Source organism: Rattus rattus, chromosome 2, assembly GCF_011064425.1.
Source record: "Rattus rattus isolate New Zealand chromosome 2, Rrattus_CSIRO_v1, whole genome shotgun sequence".
Lineage (NCBI taxonomy): Eukaryota > Metazoa > Chordata > Mammalia > Rodentia > Muridae > Rattus > Rattus rattus.
In genome coordinates, this window is record NC_046155.1 from 161,142,889 (window position 1) to 161,165,547 (window position 22,659).

Here is a 22,659-nt window from a genome sequence, read left to right on the forward strand (position 1 = left end):
AGTGACTATTTTCCCAATTCCAGAAACCCCTCTTTGCCAGCCAGCATCAACTGAGCTGTGCTCAGTTTGAATTGCAGTTGAAGGTGAGGGGCAGAGCCATGGAGAGGATCCTGCCTCCTCACCTCATGGGCTCTGGGGCTCGCCTGGTGCCCCAATAACCCAATAGGATGCTAGATGTTGGTTAACACACACACACACACACACACACACACACACACACACACACACCAGCCACAACAACAAAAAACCCTTTTAATTTAAAAACATGTTTTCGCCCCTCCATATTTTGGTTATCTGTTGGACATGACTATGTACGGCCATCAGGAAGCTTTAATAATACAGCAGAGAAACAAGTTAATTCTGACCCATCACAAGAATTCTGTCTTTGGATCAGTGGAACCACTCACGGTAGTATTGTTACCACTTGTGTGTATATGTTAACTTTTAAATGTTTTTCAGAGACAGAAGGCTCGCTTCTCCACTTCAGAATCTTTACTACAATGACCAATGTTTAATATTAATTCATATTTAATTTATATTTAATTTATATGGGTTCTATGTGAATGTATGCTACGTGTGCATGTTTGCGCGCGCGCGTGTGTGTGTGTGTGTCTGTCTGTCTGTCTTTTGTCTTCCTACTTGTCTGACTGTGGAAGCCAGAAGAGGGCATCAGATCTAGGAGTTACAGGTGGGCGTGAGCTGACTGATGTGGGTGCTGGGAACTGAACTGGGGTCCTCGACAGGAGCAGTAAGTGCTTTTAACAGCTGAGCCCACACTCCAGCGCACACGCTCACTGCTTCATTAGAGCCTGTTAACTTTAAAGCTTTCGACATAAAGGAAAGCATTATGCTTCTTCTCTGGATATTCTCCAAGGTGTTAGGATTTTTTTCCCCGCCCCAGAAAAAGATCTGAAAACCCTGGTATATGTGGGCAAGGAGATTCAGAAAGATGTGACATCTTTCTGACCTGCTGAATGCATTGACCACAACTCTCACCCTCTACTAAGTGTCCCCCGCTCCCCATTAATAAAGAGAATCATGCGTTTGAGATCTCTCTGTGCATTTAGACTTCTGGCGTTAGCTGCCGGGTCATCTCCGCAAGTGTAGCTACTACTACACTGGAAGGTCCCTGGAGTTTACAGTCCCACGGCATGTTGGGAAATGAGGGAGTGCACGCTCAAGTACATAGGGAGCCCTGCTCCCACATGTGCTGACTGGAGAACCTGTATTCACTGTGAGGACTTCACGGCGCTCATCATCACCTACGCCAGCATCACGGTGCTTAGCATCACCAGAGATTCCTAAGCGAGCTTTCTAAGATGTCTTCTCAAGGGAATAAAGGGGCAGGCTGCCTAGTTTTTACTGATGATACCTGTGCAATTCAACATGATTCCCACCCCCCTCATTCTTTGATTAATAGGACTATTTCAAAAGTTGACATAAACTCAGAAGATTTTGGCCAATTCTCTTTTGAGTTTTTAATATTTAATTAGAATATAATTATACCTCCCTTCCTTCCAACTGCCTCCCATGGCCCCACCCCTGTTCCCTTTCAACTTTATGGTCTTTCTTTCTCTCTCTCTCTCTCTTTGTGTGTGTGTGTGTGTGTGTGTGTGTGTGTGTGTGTGTGTGTGTGTGTGTGCAACCTGCCAATCTTGTTTAATGTTTCTTGTATGTGTCTGTTTTTAGGGCTGACCACTTGGTATTGGATAACCATTCAGGCATTCATCCCTGAGAAAGACTAATTCTCCCTCTCCGTCCGTAATTGCCTGTGTCTTCTCATCCAGGGGTAGGGTAGAAACTCATGAAATTTCCCGAATCCATGTTGGTGTGGCAGCAAATGTTCTCACCATTTAGCTCCTGCTGAGGCAGTTACACTGTTGAGATCTCTTATGTGTGGCTTTCCTGCCACACCTATGCGAGCACACTCTCGCTGTACACTGTCACTGTCCTCAGACACACCAAGAGGGCATCGGATTCTACTACAGATGGTTGTGAGCCACCACGGGGTTGCTGGGATTTGAACTCAGGACCTCTGGAAGAGCAGTCAGTGCTCTTAACCACTGAGCCATCGCTCCAGTCCCTCCCTGCCTTATCTAGCAGACACAACTTCACAACAGACTTTCTGATCCTTTAACTCTTCCACTCTTTCTGCCTCATCTTCTGAGTTGCGGCCATTGTCGGTTCTTGACCATCTCTCACAGTAGCAGCCCTCTAAATCGCTGTTCGGTAGTGTCACCCAGGGCTAGTTCTCATTCACACAAGGCTGGTCACGTGTCCTGCATTGTGATTCTACCATTTCAACTCTTGCATAGCAAGGAGCTGAGGTGGAAGAGGCATCAGGGTGATTGGCAGAGTCCCTCTCTCCGCTCTTCCCCCCTTCCTTCATTGACTGAAACCAGTCACCTGGTGTCAACCTAGCCCAAGGAGAGTTGGGAAATGTAGTCCACAAAGTACAGTGCACTGAATGGACGTACTTGTTGTCCTTTATGCAGTTTGCTCCCCTATATATTTGAACTGTACCCCCATTGTATGTTATTTTGTCCTAGGTTGTTGGAGCCAGGGCAGGTGACTTGAGGCAGTGCACGAAGACAAACTGGGATGGGCTTGGGGCTCTGTGTCACGGCACCACAGGAAGTCAGAGCTGAAAGACCTGGGTGGTCCTTCCCTCTTCACCTCTTCTATCCCCTGAGGCCAGAGAGGGATGAGGGACTAGGGACAGCCAGACATTGTACATACAGAACAAAAAGACCCCCACACCCAACTCCTCTCTTCTAGGAGCTGTCTGAGCAAATGAACCACTTTTGATTATATTAATCAAAGAAGCTTAGTGTTTAAGACAACCTGTGGGAAAATCTACCTTTAATATACAAAATCATTTTATAAGACAAAAGTTTAAATTCCAAACAGAGTAAGTATGGCTGAGGTTTACAGTATCACGCACAAGGTGCTCATGAGTATAAAAAACACGTCTGTTGTATAACCAGATAGCCAACCTCGGGGTTAGTCTCAGACAGCCCTTCTTATACGTGCCTATACATTAGAGTCAGAGAACTAGGTCTTCTGAGCGTCTATGTACCTTGGGTCTCCAGTACTGCAGTTATGGTTCTGTTAGTGAGGATAGTGAGATGCAGCACCCAGGTGTGGGAGCATCTCTCTCCAGCTTACCGTCTGCCCTTGGTGGCTGGCCTCACCGAACCCACAGAGGCTCAGAACCATGATGCAAATGGAAGGCAGGACACGTGGTGCCTGACCTCAAGAAGCTGAAATTAGGAAGATCACTCAGTGACCTTTACCCCCAAATAATGTTACTGAAACACAACTTGAGATGGCGTGGTTCTCTCTCCTCCTGTTAAGCAGTAGCTTCCAGCTCGTAGGCACCAGGGAACGATAGCAAAGGTATTGCATTCCTGTCTGAAATCCTGAGGTGGCAGCATGCGCCGCTCACGCCTTTCGGGAGTGTTATCTGCAGCATCTGCGTAAGGCATTGCTTCGGAAAACACGGTCCCATGTCACTCAGGAACATGGAGAAACCACAGAGCTCACAGGCCAGTTTCTTGTGTGCTGTTACGTTAGAGGGCAGGCAGGGCTGTCCCTCCTTGCCAGAGGATTACAGAGGGCCAGGAGGCAAATTCGGGCCTGTCCTCTTGTCCACCTGGAGGAAGTGTTTTGTAGGAGGGAAAAGAAATTCTGCAAGTTGAAGGAGAGGGACACAAAGGATGAGGGCCCCAGAGGCGGTTGAGTGAGTCAAGGCACTCATCGCAGAGCCCGATAGCCCGATGTTTCTTATAATTCACTTTACATCCCAATTGCTGTCCCCCTCCTAGTCCCCCCTCTCCCTCTTCCCATGTCCCCTCCTTCCCCCCTGAGAGGGTGGAGGTCCCCCCTTGTCCCCTTACCCTGGCACACCAAGTCTCTGCACTGCTAAGCGCATCCTCTCCAACTGAGGCCAGACGAGGCAGCCCAGTTAGGGGAACAGGATCCATAGAAAGGCTTTAGGGACAGCCTCCGCTCCAGTTGTTGGGAGACCCATATGAAGACCAAGCTGCACATCTGCTACATGTGTGTGGGGTGGGGAGGTGGGGGACCAGGTCCAGCCCAGCCCAGCCCATGTGTGCTCTTCGGTTAGTGGCTCAGTCTCTAAGAACCTCCAAGTTTCCAGGTTAACTGACTCCTTGGTCTTCCTATGGAGTTCCTATCCTCTTTGGGGTCCTCAATCCTTCCTCCAACTCTTCCAAAGACTCCCTGAGCTTCCATCAAATGTTTGGACAGCCCGATTTTGATACCCAGAGTCCACAAGGTGGAAAGGAGAGATTAACTCATAAACTCATGTGTGTCGTGCCCTGAAAGGTCACAGGCATGCTTTGGCAGTCATGTGCACTTCCGGGTCCACACGCACTACAAAATACGTACATAAATAAAATAATATATTTAAAAATACAATTTTAAATCTTCTCAAAACTTAAACCCTCTGACAACTCACTAACCATTTAACAAGTGACCACGGAGGTAATTTTATCAGGAGTGATAGGTATCAGGGGTCTGCAGCCACTCCCTGGCTGCCCTTCATGCAGATGGTGGGGTGTACAGGATTGGTGGCAGAGGGACACTGTGACCACGTCTGTACTGCGAGCATCAGGAACCACGTGCCTTCCAAAAGTCTTGGCTCGTGGGGTTGAGTACAGCTTAATGTGTACGTGCTAGCTAGCACCCATCTGAGTACTGGTTTAGACTGGATTCATCCACAAGGCCCCGTGTGGTGTGTGTGTGCGTGCGTGTGTTTGTGTGTGTGTGTGTGTGTGTGTGTGTGCGTGTGTGTGTGTGTGCTTTCCCAGACTCCCTTGCACTTGGCTTCCTGTCTCTGTGGACACTTCCAGGGACCACCCACCATTCCTCTTCATTGTGGCTCAGAGTTTGTTTTTCTAGAAGGATTAGTCTAAGAGTAAACGCCATAGGCCTGCTGGCCCTCCCAGAGAAAACTGTTTCTGCGTAAAGTGAAAATTAAACTCTTAAATCTGCAAAGAAAGCTGTTTATCTTACAAATTTATTCCTTTTATTGGACCACACATATCCACGATAGAAAGATAAAAGAAAAACAGATACGGGCCATCACTTAGAGTGACATATAGCAAGGCGCAGGTCATCGAAAGTCTGTAAAGCCTTCCAGGGTGGCATGCTGTCTCCGTCCGTATTTATCTAGAATACTTGGAGTAAGTCCTCACCAAAGGCTCCAGTAGGAATCGGCGCTTCCTCACCATGCGCACAGCTCTTGTTTCAGGACTGCCGGGCCCTTCACACTTGGACATTTGCAGGGAGAGGCTGACGGGCTGGATCATGGGACAAGAGGCCTGGCGGGAATCTGCCTTTAGAGGTCTACACCTCCCAGACTCCAGTCTGACACTTGAGCCCTGCTTATAATCTTGAGGGGTGGCCGTTGGCCTCCAGGCTTGGATCTGGTGACTCGATTTGTCTCCAGGTGGTACTTGGCAAAGTTCCAATCCTGCTCAACATCTCTTACACGGAACCGAAGATCTTAGGAAAAGGAAGTCCTTGTGACCTAGGATGGGCACATGTCCTGGGAAGGGGAGGAGGGGTGCAGGGATGATACAAAGAGAGGATATTTGTGCTGTTCAAATTCAGGTGGACTGCGTGCAGTGGTTCAGGTCAGTCATCGTAGTACTCAGAAGGCTGAGGCAGGAGGATTGTGAGTTCAAAGAAAGGGAGGAATAAAGGAAGGGAGAGGGAAAGGGGATTGAGGGAGGGAAGGGTGGGGAGAGAGAGAGGGGGAGAGAGGGGGAAAGAGAGGGAGAGGGAGAGGGAGAGGGAGAGGGAGAGAGAGAGAGAGAGACAGCAAAATTAAAACTTAGGTTTGAAGAGATGGCCCATCGGTTAAAAGCACACACTGCTCTTGCAGAGGACCCGATCTTGATTCCCAGCACCCATGTCAGGCAGCCCAGAGCCGCCTGCCAACTCCAGCCCCAGGGTCTCACTCGCTCTCTTCTGATCCTCACAGGCACCTTTACTCACACGTTCAGAGGCCGCCATATCGGCACACACATACATATAATTAAATATAAGACAACAAAGGAACTAGGGGTGTGGCTACCTAGCATACACAAGGCCCTAGGCCCATTCCCCACCACAGCAAAAGGAAAACTCTGGGTAGACTCAGCCTGCAGTTCATGAACGATCCCCGGGGGAGACATCGTGTGGGGCCCGTGCGACCCAGCTCTGCCACACTCTCTGAGCTTTTCATCCTTACCCATAAGTCATCTTTGGGTGCTTCTCATGTGTGTTGGAATGCCGAGAAATCTGGAGCTCAGTGAACTGACAGGCTTTGGGTGAGAGCTCTGGATACTGTAAACTACCCCTCCTGTCTGTAAAAATTATGAGGGGGGAATAAACCCTCTGAGTAATTGTACACTCCAAATGGTCTTCCAACAGTGACAGGGAGAGTTGGGGCGAGTGGGATTAGAAGGAGGCCTTCGATGTACTTTTCTTGGGTGGTGATCTGCTCACATATGGTCCAAATGCAGAAAGGATGTTCCAAGCCAGGGCGCTTTCACGGTCGCCGGGAGCCAACATCCAAATAAGAATTAAGTGTGTTTGCCTTCATCTCGTTCATGGTCTATAAGTCTGTCCCTTTCGGCCGTTAGCAGAGAGCACCAGCAACGACGTTGTTGAATAAAAGCAATTTGCATTTTCCATTGCTTGGAAGGTACAAATCTTATTTATTCTCAGCTCAGCAGAACTCACAGATCTGCTCATTATCTCAGAAGGTCCCCTTGTTCTCAGAGGAGGATTTACCACAAGGCCTAGAGGGGATGCTGGAAGCTGTGGCAGGGACCCTTCCAGCCTCCGGAGCTTGGGCCTGGGAGCGAGGCTGCAGCCTCTGCTCTGTGGGGAGGCCAGAGACTTGGGGAGAAGTGAGTCCAGAGAGGGTTCTCTTGCCTCCCCTCCTCAAAGGCACAGATGCTCAGGATCTGCTCTACTCTGTAGATGTCGCCTGTACGGCCCGGTGATGTCAGGCCCTGGGCGTTGCAGTAACACACCCCAAAACACTGGATATCTTCAGTTTTATTTACATTATGTCCTATCATCTCTGTGCAAAAGGCAGCTGTATGTAAATTTTATTCCACTTTCTAATGGTTCAGGCTACATAACAAACGACAGCAGGATGGAAAATTTGTATCGATACTTTACGGAGGGACTTCTCAAGTCACGGCACGGAGATTTAAATGCAGTTCTCTGAGCTTATGGGAGTTTGGAAGCCGAGCTTCTGCACATGACTTTGAGTGTGTCACTGTGTGTTTATCATGGGCTAATTGTGGAACCGCATTTCCATCCTTTCTCTTCTCCCTTTCATGCAGTTCCTCCAGTCAGGGATAGATACAACTCCACAAGGAAGCAGTGATCGCTCTGGGATAATTTTCTTTCCTGTCCCGAAATAGACGCGTGTCTGCTTGTCTCGGGGAGTCAGCCGAGACACTCCCCCACCCCCTTGTTACTGGCTAAGCTGCAAATGTGATTTTGATCCTAGAGTGAACTTTTCAGCTAGCCTATATTACAAATTAATCGAATTCCACCGGTGCCCACATTTTCAAACTTTTAGAAAAAAAATATTTAATAGGAACTAAGCAAAAAGAAGAAATCAAACCAGCTGCTGACACAGCTGTTTCTTCTCTTGTTTAATTCAGTTCAATATAAAGGTACCATATGCTGCTTAAAATGATGATAGGAAAGATGAAATAATTTAAGAGAATAACAAGAAAATACATGAATTGTCAGCATTCTGTCAGATTCAAAGAATGAAATAGACAGGTGTAGTATTGACATGTTTAACTTTGTGTGGTGTTAGCAGTTTTGGTGTGAACAACTTCTGACATGTGCTGAAGTGATGTGAGAACGCTTCTCATCCACTGCAGACATCGGCGAGGAGGCCGGGAGAGCCGGCGGCGTCCAGCAGCAGGCGCTGCTTCGAGACAGGAACCTGGGCTCGGCCATGAAGGACTGCCCGTACTGTGCGAAGACTTTCCGGACTTCCCATCACCTCAAGGTCCACCTGAGGATACACACAGGTGAGAGAGATGGAGGCGTGTCCGGGTGTCTGGAGGGGACCACTTAGGGCTGAAGAAGCCCAGAGTCCAGCTGTGTCTCTGGCCCAAGCCCACAGCTGCGCGGGTCCCAAACACTGTGTCACTCGGGTGTCTCATTGCTGTGACAAATATCGAGAGTACAGCAGTTTAAAGAGAGAGAGAGAGAGAGAGGGAGAGAGGGGTTTGTTCTGGCCTGTGCATTTGATTCAAGATCAGATGGCTCCATTACTTTTAGGTCAAATATAGGCGAAATATAAACAGACCAACCATTATAAGAAGATTCCCCCAAATGACCATGTGGACTGGCCTCTGGCCCAGCATGGATTCCAAGCTTAGAGGCTGGACAGGTAGAGTCATCCTCCTTCACTGTGGAAGTTAGGTAGTTCACCACGGTGTTGCCTCAAAAGAAGCCTAGAGACGTTCGTTCTCAACCAGAGAGAAATGCCCTTGGGCCGCCCGGCCATCTCTCTTGCCTTAGGTCACTCGTTTCTTGCACTGAGGACGTCCTTTTAGAACTCTGCCTCCTTCCTCCGCTCTTTTCAAACGGTTCTTCTTAGCTTTTCTACTAGTTGTTTGTGTATTGCCAATATATAAAAAAAAAAATCTATCTGAGTCATGGACACCTCCATTTTCTTTGATTTTTCTCCTGACACTTTATCTATTGGAGTGTGAGCGGCTGCAGAAGATAGACAAATATGCCATCTATTTTCAAAAATAATTGTGTTCCATTTCCCGCAGAATCAATAACTCTGCTCATGGATGGGCAGAAGCAGCTACTGCATATGAGTCTTGTATGTTTCTGAAGGATGAGGCACTCGACCCCTCAACTGGTTTCTTACCAAAAATCTGACACCACAGGGAGCCCTGGCAATACATGGCCACTCTGTCACTAGTGTCCGGGGTGAAGTGAGCACACAGCCACAGTCCCAGCAGACCTGGAGCGTGTCTCTAGGGGGTCACTGAAGGTCACATGCTAGTCGCTTTTTTCAGTTCCAAGACAGAACAAATACAGAGGAGAGGCCTGATTGGCTCCTGGCTCCAAGGATACAGCCCCTCTTGGAAGGGATGTCACAATAGCCGACAGGACAGCCCTGTCTCTGATGGCAGGGGGAGCTTGTCCCCACCTCAGCAGGCAGGGCGCAGAGGGCTCCAGCCGGAAGCAGGATCACTCATATCAGCCAGCTAAGTCCTAGGTCCCAAGCGCTCTGCAGCCTTGCAGAACAACGCCACAGGGTTCGAACACTGTAGGCATCCATTGTAGACTGTAGGGGACATTCACATCCAAGTCATAACAGAGGGACGCTGTAAGACTGTGCTGGGAGTCCCGCTGCTCTTCCAAAAGGCTCGCTGCAATCTGACCAGCTTCACCCTGACCCCAGGTCTCACTGTCCCCGTCCTCAGCACCGTGTGCCCTTTGTCTTCTTTACCCTGTCCCTACAGTGCAGCCCCTGCTGTAGGACCTTCACAGAGCCACCACCTCCACCTCAGATGGTCTCCTTCCCAGCGGTCCCAGGAACATGGTGCGCTCTCTCTCACACACACGCATGCATACATGCATGCTCAAGTAGGCACGCATGTGTACACACACACCCTTCTTGACTTTGGTTGGTCATGAATGTAACATGTTGGGAAAAAGCCTTGTTGCTTACACTGGTACTGTTTCCCGCCAAGCAGAACCTGAGACTTGTGAGGGTGGTCATTTACCCCATTCTTATCATTCTCATTATTTCTGTAGCCCAGCTCCTGCAAGAGTTTGCTCAAATCTCTCTCTCTCTCTCTCTCTCCCTCTCTCTCTCTCTCTCTCTCTCTGTGTGTGTGTGTGTGTGTGTGTGTGTGTGTGTGTGTGTGTGTGTGTGTGGTGTTCATGTGCTAGGAAGTCAGAGGACAACAACTTCCTGGAGTTGGCTTTCTCCTGCCATGTGGTCCCCAGGGATTGACCTTGGGCCCTCACACTTGGCGTCAAGTGCCTTTCCTGGATCAGCCATCTCCACAGCTACAGGACACCCCGAGGTTACATGTAAGGCTTAGTGACAGAGCGCACACTGGGGCAGGGAAGCAAGCCTCCTCTTATTTTCCCTGCTCCTAAGGTGGCCTGAAGGGCAGTTAGTAGGAACCCATCCCTTGTCGAGGAGCCATGAGACACCATTGGACGCCACAGCATGGCTGCCAGTACTGCCTTCCTGGGACCAGCCTTCCTTAAGCCATGCTCTGAGCTCCAACTGCAGCATCTCTTGCTTCTCGCCCAGATTCCTTTCTTTTCCCTGCCTCACTCTTCTCCACAGCAGCCAGCTCATCTGTCCTGCTCTCACATTCGCACTTTGCAATTGCCTCTCTCCCTGACTAAAGTCTGAGTTCTGTGAGAACAGAAGTGTCTGTCGGTCGATCGGTCGGTCGGGTCTGTCTGTCTGTCTGTCTGTCCGGCCGTGTCTCATGGAGGGCAACAGAGCCTGGCTCTCGGGGGTAAAACAATTACGGACTGCATGAAGTAGTGAGCTCATTGGGGAAGATACCCAGGCTCCCGGGGAGTCATCTCTGACACCTCGCTCCCTTCCTCAGGTTATAGCAACATTTCTGTCCTCCCCACGTTGGAGGGCACCCCTTAAATTGTGGTAGTAGTTATGAGACATTGGGGTTTTCAGGGCATGAAAGCTCTTTGCGGGGCACTGCCCCAGGGCTGTGTATACTGGGGCGTGGACACCAGACCAGGGTATTTTGTGCGTAACTGATTTTAGTTGACTTGAACATACAGCCCTGGGCCAGGTTGCTGGGGAGAGGCGGCTCCCTGTGGGTGAAGGATACACCTCGCTTCGAGGGTGGATTGGAAAGCAAGGGCTCCTGGTACCTGCCACTTCGGAGATGAGCATAACCTCCGAGGTTCATTCCCACTGTGTTGCCTGTAAGGAGACATGGACTCAGACTTCTGCAAGTCTGGCGACCTGCACGGAAGCCAGTGGATGCTTCTGGCTTTAAATCTTGAGGCACATTTGCCTCTTCCCCCTGGTTTCCGCATTATAGACTTCTAAAGTTCATGACTCAGGGAGAGGTAGGGCAGGGCCAGCAGCAGCAGCAGCGGCAGCAGCAGCAGCAACATTCCAGAAACTTCCTCCATAGGGAGAAAATGAAAGACGCCATGGAAACATCACATCCCTACCACCCACTCCCGGAAGCAGCATTTGCTGGGTTTAAAAAAAGCAGAATGGAAACCAGATAAAGATCAATTTCCTTTTTATCTAAGAACAAAGAAGTCGAGAAGCGGTTATACTTGTGTGCCTGAATAGAACAGAAAGTGTTACACGTTAGAAATCACCGAGGTAAACACCATCGCTGCAGCGTGGAAGGGTAGACGACACACACAATTAAGAAAAAGAATCAAAAGCGAGTTATTTGTTAATACAGGATTTCATGTGGGGCTGGCGCGGTTGAGCTAGGGTGAATCACCTTCCACCTTGCCCTTGGGGGTCCATGCCTCTAAACGGCATGACCAAAGGCGAGCGGGCCATGAAAGAGGAGTGCACTGCCAAGTCCTTCTTAAAGTCCTTCTGGTAAGGGACACATACGAGGGCATTTAAAAAAAAATCCAATGTGTAATGAATACGGATTAATTGGTTCAGCTCTACGAGGGACCATTCTCTGTATTTTTCTATCCCACTCCATCTTTATTAGAAGTCTTGATCGTGTGACATCGACTGATAAAAACCATTTTCCTTTCTTTTCTCCACTGCATTAACTTAATTACTGCTCCTCTTCTCCCAACACCTGTTTATTAGAGAGGCGCTGAGTAGCAGCAGCATTCAGACGGCTCTGAACATCTGGGTGCTGAGGAGAGCCTGCGGGCAGCTAGGACATCTCTGCAGCCCACCCCCCACCCCGCTTCAGACAGATCGGTGGGGGCTGGGGGTGACCAAGGGACCTCCGGAGTCCCTAGCCTCACTGAGCTCCCAGAGATTCTCCTCCGCCCCCAGTGTGGCTCCTGGATAGGCAGCATCCTCGCCACCCAAATTGAGGGAGGGGGAAATCAGGGTAGTTCTGCTCCGGGGTGTACTACCACGGGCTGGTTAAGACTCGACGGCCTGAGCACCGATACGTGGACGGTGTCCCTTCTGTCGCTCAAGGGCTATGACTTGAATTCAGAGCCAGAGCACACGGGCTGTAAGAAGCATGAATCTGTCAGCGTTCTCAAGAGAAACAGAACCAATGTGTACAGTCGTGCATTTGCACACTGGCCTTCTGTCAGCGGCAAACTGTATGGTGACAGCAGATTGTAGTGGAGAGGCTGAGGCAGTGTCATGAGTTTGAGGTGTGCCAGCTTCAAGGCCAGCCTGGCTTATACAGTGGGACCCTGTCTAAGGGAGAAGATTGTAGTGGAGCTAAAGATTCCGATCACCCAGTGGCATTGCAGCACCGAACACATATTTTATTTCTATGGCACTGGAAGTATAAACGGACCCACCTCACTGTTCACCAGTAGCACAAGAAGTCATGGTCAGAACTGCAAAGGACTGCACTTTCTTTGCCTTTCTTTTCCCCCAGTTATGGGGATTGAACTCGAGGCCTCGTGAATACTAGGCAAGTGCTTACCACTGAGCCACAGCCACGACAGACAGCGTTTTCATACGTCTTGTGTTTCCCATGTCTCTTGCTTCCACAGACAACCTGTCAAGGGGCAGACCTATTACCATCTGGGTCTGTGTAAGTTCACTCTGCCATGGGTTGTTCTCATGAGGATGAGTTGACTGATGGCGTACCTGCCAGAACATGCCTCCATCATTAAGGGATGCATTTCTCTCTCTCTCTCTCTCTCTCTCTCTCTCTCTCTCTCTCTCTCTCTTCTCTCTCTCTCTCTAGACAGAGACAGAGACAGAGACAGAGAGTCTCTGTCTCACACGGGGTGGGGGTGGATCAATAGAAAGTCGACTCATGTCAGTACAGAATCTAGGATGTCCCAAGATGTACAGTTGACTATCCAGAGACCCAGGAGAGACAATTCTGTACACTCTCATCCAAGTCTGACCCAGATGCCTGGGACAAACAGATCCCCTAGCTCAGAGACAGCTCAGAGAGAGCAAATTGCCGGCCTTTCCCAGTAGACTGGAGGAGGCCCAAGCACACTGGGGAGAGCAGTCTCTCAAATCTGCGGAGTCCAGATTAAATATGCAGAAACTGTCACAGACATACCTGGAATCACTCTTAACCAAATAGGTGGGTATTCCAGACCCTGGTGGTCAAGAGGACATTTGCCAATAGTGGTTGCAGACGCATCTGCTGGCATTGAGTCCTAACGTGCAGCAGGAGACATGGATGGCCCTGGGGTTCACTAACCATCCCACTGTTGGCCGTGTACACTCGGACCCTATCCCTTCTCCTCTATGCCTCCTTCCCTAACACCATCTTGGAAGAGTGGGTGTCAGGCGGATATTTAGAACGGTCACATATACCCATCTCACGTGCTAGAGGAAGGCAGGGGCTGATGGGTCCTTGAGAGGCTGAGGTGTGAGGTCGCCACTAAAGCTCCCTCCATCCCAGTGGGCAATGGGTGCGTCATCCTATGCTTTGGGGGCCGCAGACCACAGGTAGGACTCACTCTCCTGATGTAGATGTAGTGGGCCCAGCCCAGAGTTGTGGCCACAGCAATGGTCGTTACAGAGACATGTAATCAGCAACCTCACTCGTGAAGACTTGGAGGCCCTAAAGTTCAGCAGCTAATTAAAACTAAGTCTCATTAGTTCCTTTCCCCCTCTAAATCATGCGGGTGGTTTATTAGTCTGGTGGTGGTGTGCCGCGCACGCTGGCTCTCATCCCCCAGGAGGGACCCCTACCCAGGGGTGCACTGGCATGAGGGAGCCCAGGGCAGCTATGCAGGGTCCTCAGATGTAGTCAGGTGGCCTAAGTCTCAGTCTCTGGATCATACCTGCTGGCACCGCCGTTCCCCAGAGGCGCTTCTGTGACACGGCGACTAAGACTGTCTGAGTGGGGAACAGGGAGGGCCCGATTTGTCATGAAGCACGAGATTTCCCTTTCGGACACAATCTCAGAGAATGGTGGGATACTCTCCCTTGTGACCCTCAAAGGGCGTTAGGTCCGTGGGGATAGGAGAGGCATCTGGGAGTCCTTGCTGGGTTACTAGCCTGTCTGTGTCACAGGACGCTCTCCGAGCCTCCCACGAAGGGCTAAGCTCTGCGCGCCACTTTGCTGCTGAGTCTCCCAGCACGTTGGGGACCAGGTTTCCTACCGCTACCCTACTGCAGGAAAGGAAACCGAGGCTCAAGGCTCGATGCTTTCAACCTACAGCTACCAGGCTGAACTAGGCTATTTTCCTGAACTACCTAAAGTTTCCCCTCTGCTCACCTCACCATTACTATTGCTTGAATTTCAGGCCTGCTTTAGGGAATCACTATGGCATTTCTCTGACTATATGTATACACCACGGCTTTCTGCAGGAGGGCAGGAAGCAGCTTATGCTCACCAGCGGTGAGCCACCTCAAAGACGCCACCTCCAAGTAACCCGACTGGGAAGTACAATACACTCAACCTCTCCCTTACTCCTAACTCAGATCGAAGACAGGCCAGGCCTCCTTGCCCCCCCGCCCCATGCTCCTTATCCATCAGCGCACAGGGAAGGGTGAGGCAGGGAAATGGCCAGGGTAGGTTCTCCAGAGGCTCACGTCATAACTGCTAGTGGATATGATCAGCCTTTCACAGGAACCATGATGGAAGCCTCTCTCCCCTCCCAGTGGCATCCCGAGTCCTGCCTGCTATGGATGCCAGCGGCTTTCGTTTGTCCGTGGCTCCGTGAGCTAGCCAGCTGATGTAACACGCCACGCACGTATGAAATCCCATGAACACCTGCCCCAGAGCAAGCGGGATTAGATGGGTGTGCTCTTCCTATCTCCTCCCCCAGCAGGGGAGTGTCTACTGTCATCCTTCACCCTAGAACGGCCATCTGAGCCACGGCGAGAAAGAGAAACGGTGTCTCCAGAAAGACATCTCCTTTTTTCCTTTTTTTGTTTGGAGCTAAAAAAAAAATGCCATTTTTCTACCTCTAAGACAAACTAAAAGCCCACTTCGTCCCCCTGACGTCCCTCATGCTCGCTTTTCCTGCCTTTAATGACATCCCAAACTTTTGTGGAAAATAATTGATTGAATTTAAATTTCCTTAAAAGTTTAAGAGGTAATGTTACAGTATAAATTTTCTAGCAAACACTAAGTAGGGAAATATCCATTAGTGAAATTAACTACAGTTTCTAGGTAGCTAACAATGTGGCGTATACAGTAGGGCATGGCTAATGAACACTGCAGTGGGTGATATTTCATTATACAAATTAATGCTCACATTTTAATGGGAAAGTCACATAATGAATCTCGGCTTCAGTGACAGCAATTAGAGACACAGATTGTCCCCTTCTGGACAAGGCAGTGTTTAGCAATAAGCAGCTGTGTGAAAAGTCTTCAGGTTTACAACGTATATATGCTTTGGGGGAATTAGTGTACAATTTATATTAATGTGCTTCAGCCTCGCTGCAAAGGCACCACCGTATTTATCTCTCCTGGTATTAACTAAGTAAAGACATGTAAGAAGGACTAAATAAATATCTGGAAAAGGTTGCAATACCAGAGAACACTCAGTTCCTCAATCTAAGCGTGGAAACACTTTTAGAAATTTAGCAAAAAGAAAATGAAGACGAAAGACAGAGCCAGTCAGACAGAAAGACAGAAAGACAGGCAGGCAGGCAGGCAGGCAGACAGACAATTGCTTATAAAAGCTACCTTTATTCTGGGTATTGTTGTGCATACCTGTCAGTCTAGCACTCGGGGGCTGAGGAGTGTCATGAGTTCAAAGCCAGGATGGGCCACGCAGAGAGACCTTGTATTAAAAATGTTAAATATGACCATGGAACGATGAGTATTAAAAAGCGATTGAACTACCTGGTCCCAGTCTAGTGATCAGGAGAAGATTATTATTAACTCCAAAGTTGAATGTATATTTCATGCTAAGAAGTTGGCTTAATTTTAAGATGTTCCTATATGTTTATTAATTCACCAAAATGATGAACTGTTTTTTTTTAAAAAAAATATGTCTTTTCTAGTGAAACTCTTTTCTAAAAATATAATCTATGGACCTACATTGTATTCCTTTAAAAATGTTGCAAGAGGGTCATGAGTATTCTTACCGCCACCACCACCCCCCAGTGGGTGGACACCCTGATCTTGGACATCTCTGTACTAAGGCACACGGATTGAACTAGCTTCCTGTCCTAGACCCATTCTTCCAGCCAGGGTAGCATGGCCCTCTGAGTGTCCCAAGTTCTAAAGTGAGATGGCAGTGTATAAATGAAGGTAGCTGTGTGAGCATGCAGAGCATTTTTCTTGGAAAAACAGAGAGATTTGGGCTCTCAGGGTTTAAAGCTGAGTGGATTCTGGTCCCCGTGAGACGCCTCCATCCCCCCTCGCCATTGCTGCCTCTGCTCCTATGACCTGCTCAGGAGACATACAACAAACAGATTCAAGGACTGAGAATCCCAGACATCATGGAGGTGACGGAGGACTCAACCCCCAGCAAAGCCTGGGGTAGTGGGAGGGTTTCCCTGAGGAGAGTCAGACTCATTTTGTGGCTTAAGTGGACAATCATTCAACTAGACAGAGCTCCTGACAAGGTCTGAGGTTACCTGCACCACCCAGCTGCACAGAGGATGGCTTCCCAAGTCTCTGACAGAGTCAGGTCTAAGTTAGGAGAAGCTAGGCAAGCCTATCGCCTGGCTTCATGCAGAATTCTAGCCATGTCTGCAGCTTGGGGCCTGTCACAGTGAGCCCAGGGAGCCAGGCTGGAAGAATGTGACCGGACATGGTGGCTTTGAGCACGAAGCCATTCATTCAATACAGGTGAACTCAGCATTTGTTTGCTGGCCAAACAGAGGAGGGACCTTTACCACCCCTCCAAACAGATAAACTTGCTGATACGATTTTCCTTGCCGTTTCTTACCCGACTTCATCCAGGCCAATGTTGTGCAAAGTTTGCCTCCTGAGCACATCCGAATGCATCCTTTGGGAGAGAAAAAGTGCATGGGAAGAGCTTGGATGCTCCCAGTGGGACATAAAGCCCAAGGTTCCCAAGCCCACCCTGTGACACAGCACTGCAGTCTCCAAGGTCTGCCCCTCAGCAGAAGCCCAGGAAGTGGAAAGGAACTCAGCACATCAGAGGGTTGGAGCTCAGGGTTTTCAAACCACTTAGAAACTATGAAAACACTTAAATCAAGAGGCTTCTGCTTTTCCTTAAGGTTTACCCCATCTTCAGTCAAAAGTACTGACTTGCTAGGGAGGCAAGAAGTGCCCACCCAAACAAAAGCCTCTGAGGACCCAGTCAAGTTGTAGAGCTGCACAGAGTGGGAGGAGACAGCACCACAGGAGGGTAAAGGTGGGTGGACGGCTTCCTGAGCCTGTGCAGCCAAAACAGTGCTTGGAAAACTCTGAGGAAGGGGCTAGAGAGACAGACAACCAGTATAAGAGAGCTCGCTGCCCTTTCAGAAGAACCGAGTTCAATTCCTAGCACCCACATGACAACTCACAACTGTTTTGTAATTAGATTTTCAGGGGATTCTAGGCCTCTGGCTATACTAGGATCCTGCACTCACATGTGTGTGCACACATACCTACAATAATAAAAGTAAATCTAAAAGAAAAAAGGAATGGAAAGTAAAGGAAAATCCAAGAGGAAGCTCTTTAGTCTTAGGCCCAGTGAGACGCTAGCTTTTAAGTGGACCATTCTGGTTTCTCGCAATACCTTCTCTGTCCCGGACCCAGAGCAAACCAAGGGCTCTTCTGACGTTTAGGATGCTGTCTTGGCTGTGCGTGAGACCAGGCACGAGTGACATCTTTCCCGAGAGCCAGGGCGGAGTCTGCCTTTACCTCTTTACCTCTGGTCATCACCCAGGGCCAGCTAGGGTGCCCAGAGGAAAGAAGTGCCCATTCATGCATTCACTCATTTAAACGTGTCTGTCTAAACATGCACATTTCCAGACACGTGTGTATGCACACACACATTTCTGGCCCCCTTCTGGAGGCTTAGTGTGAATTGAGAGTGAAGATGAGGCCGCAGGGACCTCCAACATCTCTAAAATCTCACAGGCAGAGGGAGACAGGATGCCACACCCAGGGGAGCACAGAGAAGCATGGGTGTTTAGTTTGCCTCCCGTGCAAGCTGTGTCACAGCTCTCACTTGGGAGGTGTTTCTCAGGGAGACCACCATGGTCCCCATGCAGGTGACGCAGAGAAACACCTGAGGAGTTTGGAAGGATCAAGAGCCCTTCTGGTACTTGCAGGCCTCTTTAGTTCAGAATTTGGGGACGTAGAGCATCTGTGAAGGCCTCCCATGCTGTTTTTTTTTTTTTTTTTGCAAAGAGGAATCCTTACAGGAAGTGTGCACACCAGAATTCTAGCAACACTCGGAACAAATACAACCCCCCATCCCCATCCCCATCCCAGACCTCGGGACCCCGAACTGGTGCCTCCCCTGACTCTCTGCTGTTTGTCTTGCACGACGTGGACTGAGAACCAACACCCCAGTGTGCAGTTCAAACGTAGCCTTGGGAAGAATAAACTCCACCCCCACCCCCGTGCATCCCTGTGTTCCTGCCTTGCCTATCTTAGGGCCTGAGTCAAAGGTGCATTCTCCCACCATCTCCTAACAAAAGCTCATGATTTTTCTATAGACTCTTGGTCAGAGGCACTCAATCACTTCCAGGCCCTCTTATGAACAGGAACTCGGTCCTCTCAGGTACCTGCTGGTCTCACCTCTGTGGCTGTCCACATCCTGAACTCTCTTACCCCGTCTGCACTGACCTGTCTGTCAGTCAGGATCCTGGGTTTCTAGTCTGGTGCTCCCAGATATGTGCCCTATGCCTCCCCCCTTGTCACACCTCGCTGCTCGGTTTCCAGGCCAATGGGGTCAAGCTGGGACATCAGCTGACTAACTGCACTTTATATCTCCAGTGCTTCTCTGCTCATACAGCAGTGCCACGGGGCTGCCCGAATCTCAAAGTCAGGAAATGGCCTTTGTAAAATCTGCCTCTTATTTATCTTTACCCTACATACATGGCTGTGTTTGTCTATATGTGCATCTACGCGCCATGTGCATGCAGTGCCCACAGAGGCCAGAAGAGGGCAGCCTAACAGGAGTTACAATGACAGTAAGTCACCATGTGGATGCTGGGAACCTAACCCAGATCCCCTAGGAGAACAGCCAGTACTCTTTAACTGCTAAGGCCTCTCTCCAGCCCCATGCTTATAGTTATGATGTAACCAAGACAGCTGTGGGGTGGGGGAGATAGACCCAAAGAGCACAGAAGTCCTCAGGGAGGCCTTAGCTGCTTGCGGGCATGCGTTCAGAGCTCTTGATACCCTCGTTTGAACGTGGCAGGCAGAGTGTCCCTTAGGTCGATCACACAGCCCATAGATGCCACAGTGGTATCCCTGGCTCAGCACCTGGGCTGTTTGTGTTTCTGTTCTAAGCAAGCCCCCAAACACACCGCTGCTTTGAGCATGAGGACTAGACTCCTGCTATTCCCAAGACGAGAAGCAGTGAAATGCCTTCAGGACCTCCACCCACCGGTGCTTTGCCTGGCTTTCTAGAGGTTTGACAAAAGAAAACAGGCAAAGCGATAGTGGTAGGGAGGGGTGTGTGTGTGTTGGAGGGGGGGGTAAGCTTCCTAGGAGAAACCATTGTAGCTTTTTTAAACAGAGAACTGAAGTTTAAAGCTATCACTACAGCCTCTCTCTTCCCCAGAGCTTTCTGGGTGCAAAGTCTAGAGAAGACCCAGAATTGCTAGCAAATTCTGGGGATAGGTTTAAATCCACATCCGTTTGCTTCCTCTTCCATTCTCCATGTAAGTTGTCTGTTAAGAGTCAGTCTCTCTCTCTCTCTCTCTCTCTTCTCTCTCTCTCACTCTCTCATCACACAAAGAACAATAGAAGTTGAGTGTTGGATTCAGATATTTAATTCATGAAAATAATCGGTACATGTTCCAAAACACACTTTAAAGCTATTTTTGCTCTCCAGAAAGCACTCATTACAGGTAAATCACACCGCACACCACCTCGGTGTCAGGACCACCATTAGTGCAAATTTTTAGGCTCGACAAAGACCAGTAGATGACGTTAATTTCAGATCCAGAAACCAAATATACTCTGCGCCTTTTTATTACTCCTCTTTCCCTTAAGTTTTATCGGCTGCTTTTCATCTTAACAATATGTCTTTACATCCCGCCTTCCCAGCGCACTGTAATGATATTAATATTTTATGGAATCGGTATTTATAGTTCCTTATTTAGAGACAATGCAGTAGGTCTGCAGATATCAGAGCCCGTCTGGAATGGCGCCCTCCAAATAATGATGAATTGCTTGTACGGAATGCCATTTGCTAATTATATCCATGATTTACTGTGGAGCCAGGCTTAAATCATTCATTTCAGTCTTGCGTAACAGTGCCATAGAATTTTTAGGTTTAAAAATGGTTTCCATGTGTATAATTTAAACAAATTCTGGAGCCCTTGTATACACAAAATACTCGAAGCCACTCATTTGTTACGTACTCCGTCTCTTTAAACTTCTACTTTTAATGATCACTGTGGTCGAAATTATTATGCTTAATTTTCATAATCACAGCCTTTAAATCTACAGCCGTTCTCACATGTTAGATAAAGAAAAAGATAGCTAATTGTGTGTAGATAGTGTGTCATCCCTCAATAGTCCCCAATGGTACAAAATCATTAGAAAAGCGTAAGAGCACGAATTATTCTTCTATTAAAAAACAGTCGTTCCCTAGCTAATTATTAGTTTGGGCCGCTTTGTTTCAAAGAACAAATGTTGATCCTCCTAGCCTCGTTCTGCACTCCGAAAATGTGATAAACACTCGGTTTTCTCTCCCATCGATATCTTGCAGGTGAGAAGCCTTACAAGTGTCCTCACTGTGACTACGCTGGCACCCAGTCAGCATCCCTGAAGTATCACCTGGAGAGACACCATCGGGAGCGGCAGAATGGAGCTGGCCCACTGTCAGGACAGCCCCCGAACCAGGAGCACAAGGATGAGACCTCTAGCAAAGCGCCTATGTTTATCAGGCCAGACATCCTGCGGGGAGCTTTTAAGGGTCTCCCCGGAATCGACTTCCGAGGTGGTCCTGCCTCTCAGCAGTGGACATCATCCAGCATGCTCTCCTCTGGAGACCACTCAGGGCAGGCCACTGGCATGTCCTCAGAGCTGTCTTCAGATGCCCTAAAAGGCTCCGATCTCCCTTCCAAAAGCTCCCACTTCTCAGAGATCGGGAGAGCTTATCAAAACGTTGTGAGCAACGGTGTGAACTTCCAAGGGTCCCTGCAGGCATTCATGGACAGCTTTGTCCTCAGCTCTTTGAAGAAAAAGGACATGAAAGACAAGGTCCCATCCGAGGCCCATTCTATGAAAGCCCACACTGCTGAGGGCGGCGAGGAGAAAGCAAGCGTGAAGCCCTCCCAGCGAAAGTCTGAGAAATCTCAGTACGAGCCTCTGGACTTGTCCGTGCGGCCGGACGTCACCACTCTCCCTGGCTCCTCTGTGACCATGCAAGACAGCATTGCGTGGCACGGCTGCTTGTTCTGCGCTTTCACCACCTCGTCCATGGAGCTTATGGCCCTTCACCTCCAGGCCAACCACCTCGGCAAAGCGAAACGCAAAGACCACCCCACCGGGGTGACAGCCAACTGCAAAGAACAGGTGCGGGAGGCCGGCAAGGTCTCCGTGCTGCCTCCCATACAATCAAACAAAGAGATGGCCCTTTCCAGCACTGTCGGCGGTGTGCTCGACTCTGCACCCGAGAAGATGGCCCAAGGACCGGCCAAAGAGACTCTAGGGGACCAGAAGAGCGGTCAGTGGCCCAGCCACATGGACCCCGCCTTTTGTACCTTTCCATCTGACTTCTACAAACAGTTTGGCGTTTACCCCACCATGGTTGGCTCAGGGGGCCCCGGCTCCTGCCTCAACAAGAATCCCGAGGGGAAAGCCCACCCGGAAGATGACGCCCCGATCCTGATCCCGGAAACCGCAAACAAAAACACTACTGATGACCTCTCGGATATTGCCTCCTCCGAGGACATGGACTCCTCCTCCAAGGGGGAAAACAACGAGGAGGAGGAGATCGACACCGAACCAGAGATGATGAGCAAGCCACTGTCTGCTCTCAGCAAAGACGGCAGCCATGAGGGCGGTGAAAGCCTGCTGCCCCCAGGCGCCCCCCAGCCCATCCAGGGACTGGTCTCACCTTTAGCCCAAGCAGCCGAGGAACAGTGGCACGGCCCAGGCCTCCTTCCTGCCCAGGACCCCTCGGCCGGGCTGCCCAAGCCAGAGCGGGGTCCCCCGGGCTTGGAGAAACCTATGAGCATGCTGTCGGTCCTCAGGGCCTACAGCGCCGATGGCTTAGCAGCCTTTAACGGGCTTGCAAGCAGCACAGCAAATTCTGGATGTATCAAGAGGCCAGACTTGTGTGGTAAGTTTTAGAATCCTCTTCCTTCAGTTCATTTCCCCCAAAACATTACTGCTA

The 22,659-nt window shown here is 49.5% G+C and overlaps 1 protein-coding gene across 6 annotated transcripts in view; it reads left to right on the top strand.

Moving 5' to 3' along the window:
* Positions 1-22,659, top strand: part of Znf536 (zinc finger protein 536) — a 464,620-nt gene that overhangs the window by 276,283 nt on the left and 165,678 nt on the right. For all 6 annotated transcript variants that reach the window (XM_032893829.1, XM_032893833.1, XM_032893830.1 and 3 more), the window contains exons 5-6: positions 7,926-8,078; positions 21,028-22,605. In XM_032893829.1, the coding sequence (XP_032749720.1) occupies positions 7,926-8,078; positions 21,028-22,605 (1,731 nt within the window). The remainder of the gene's footprint in view (positions 1-7,925; positions 8,079-21,027; positions 22,606-22,659) is intronic.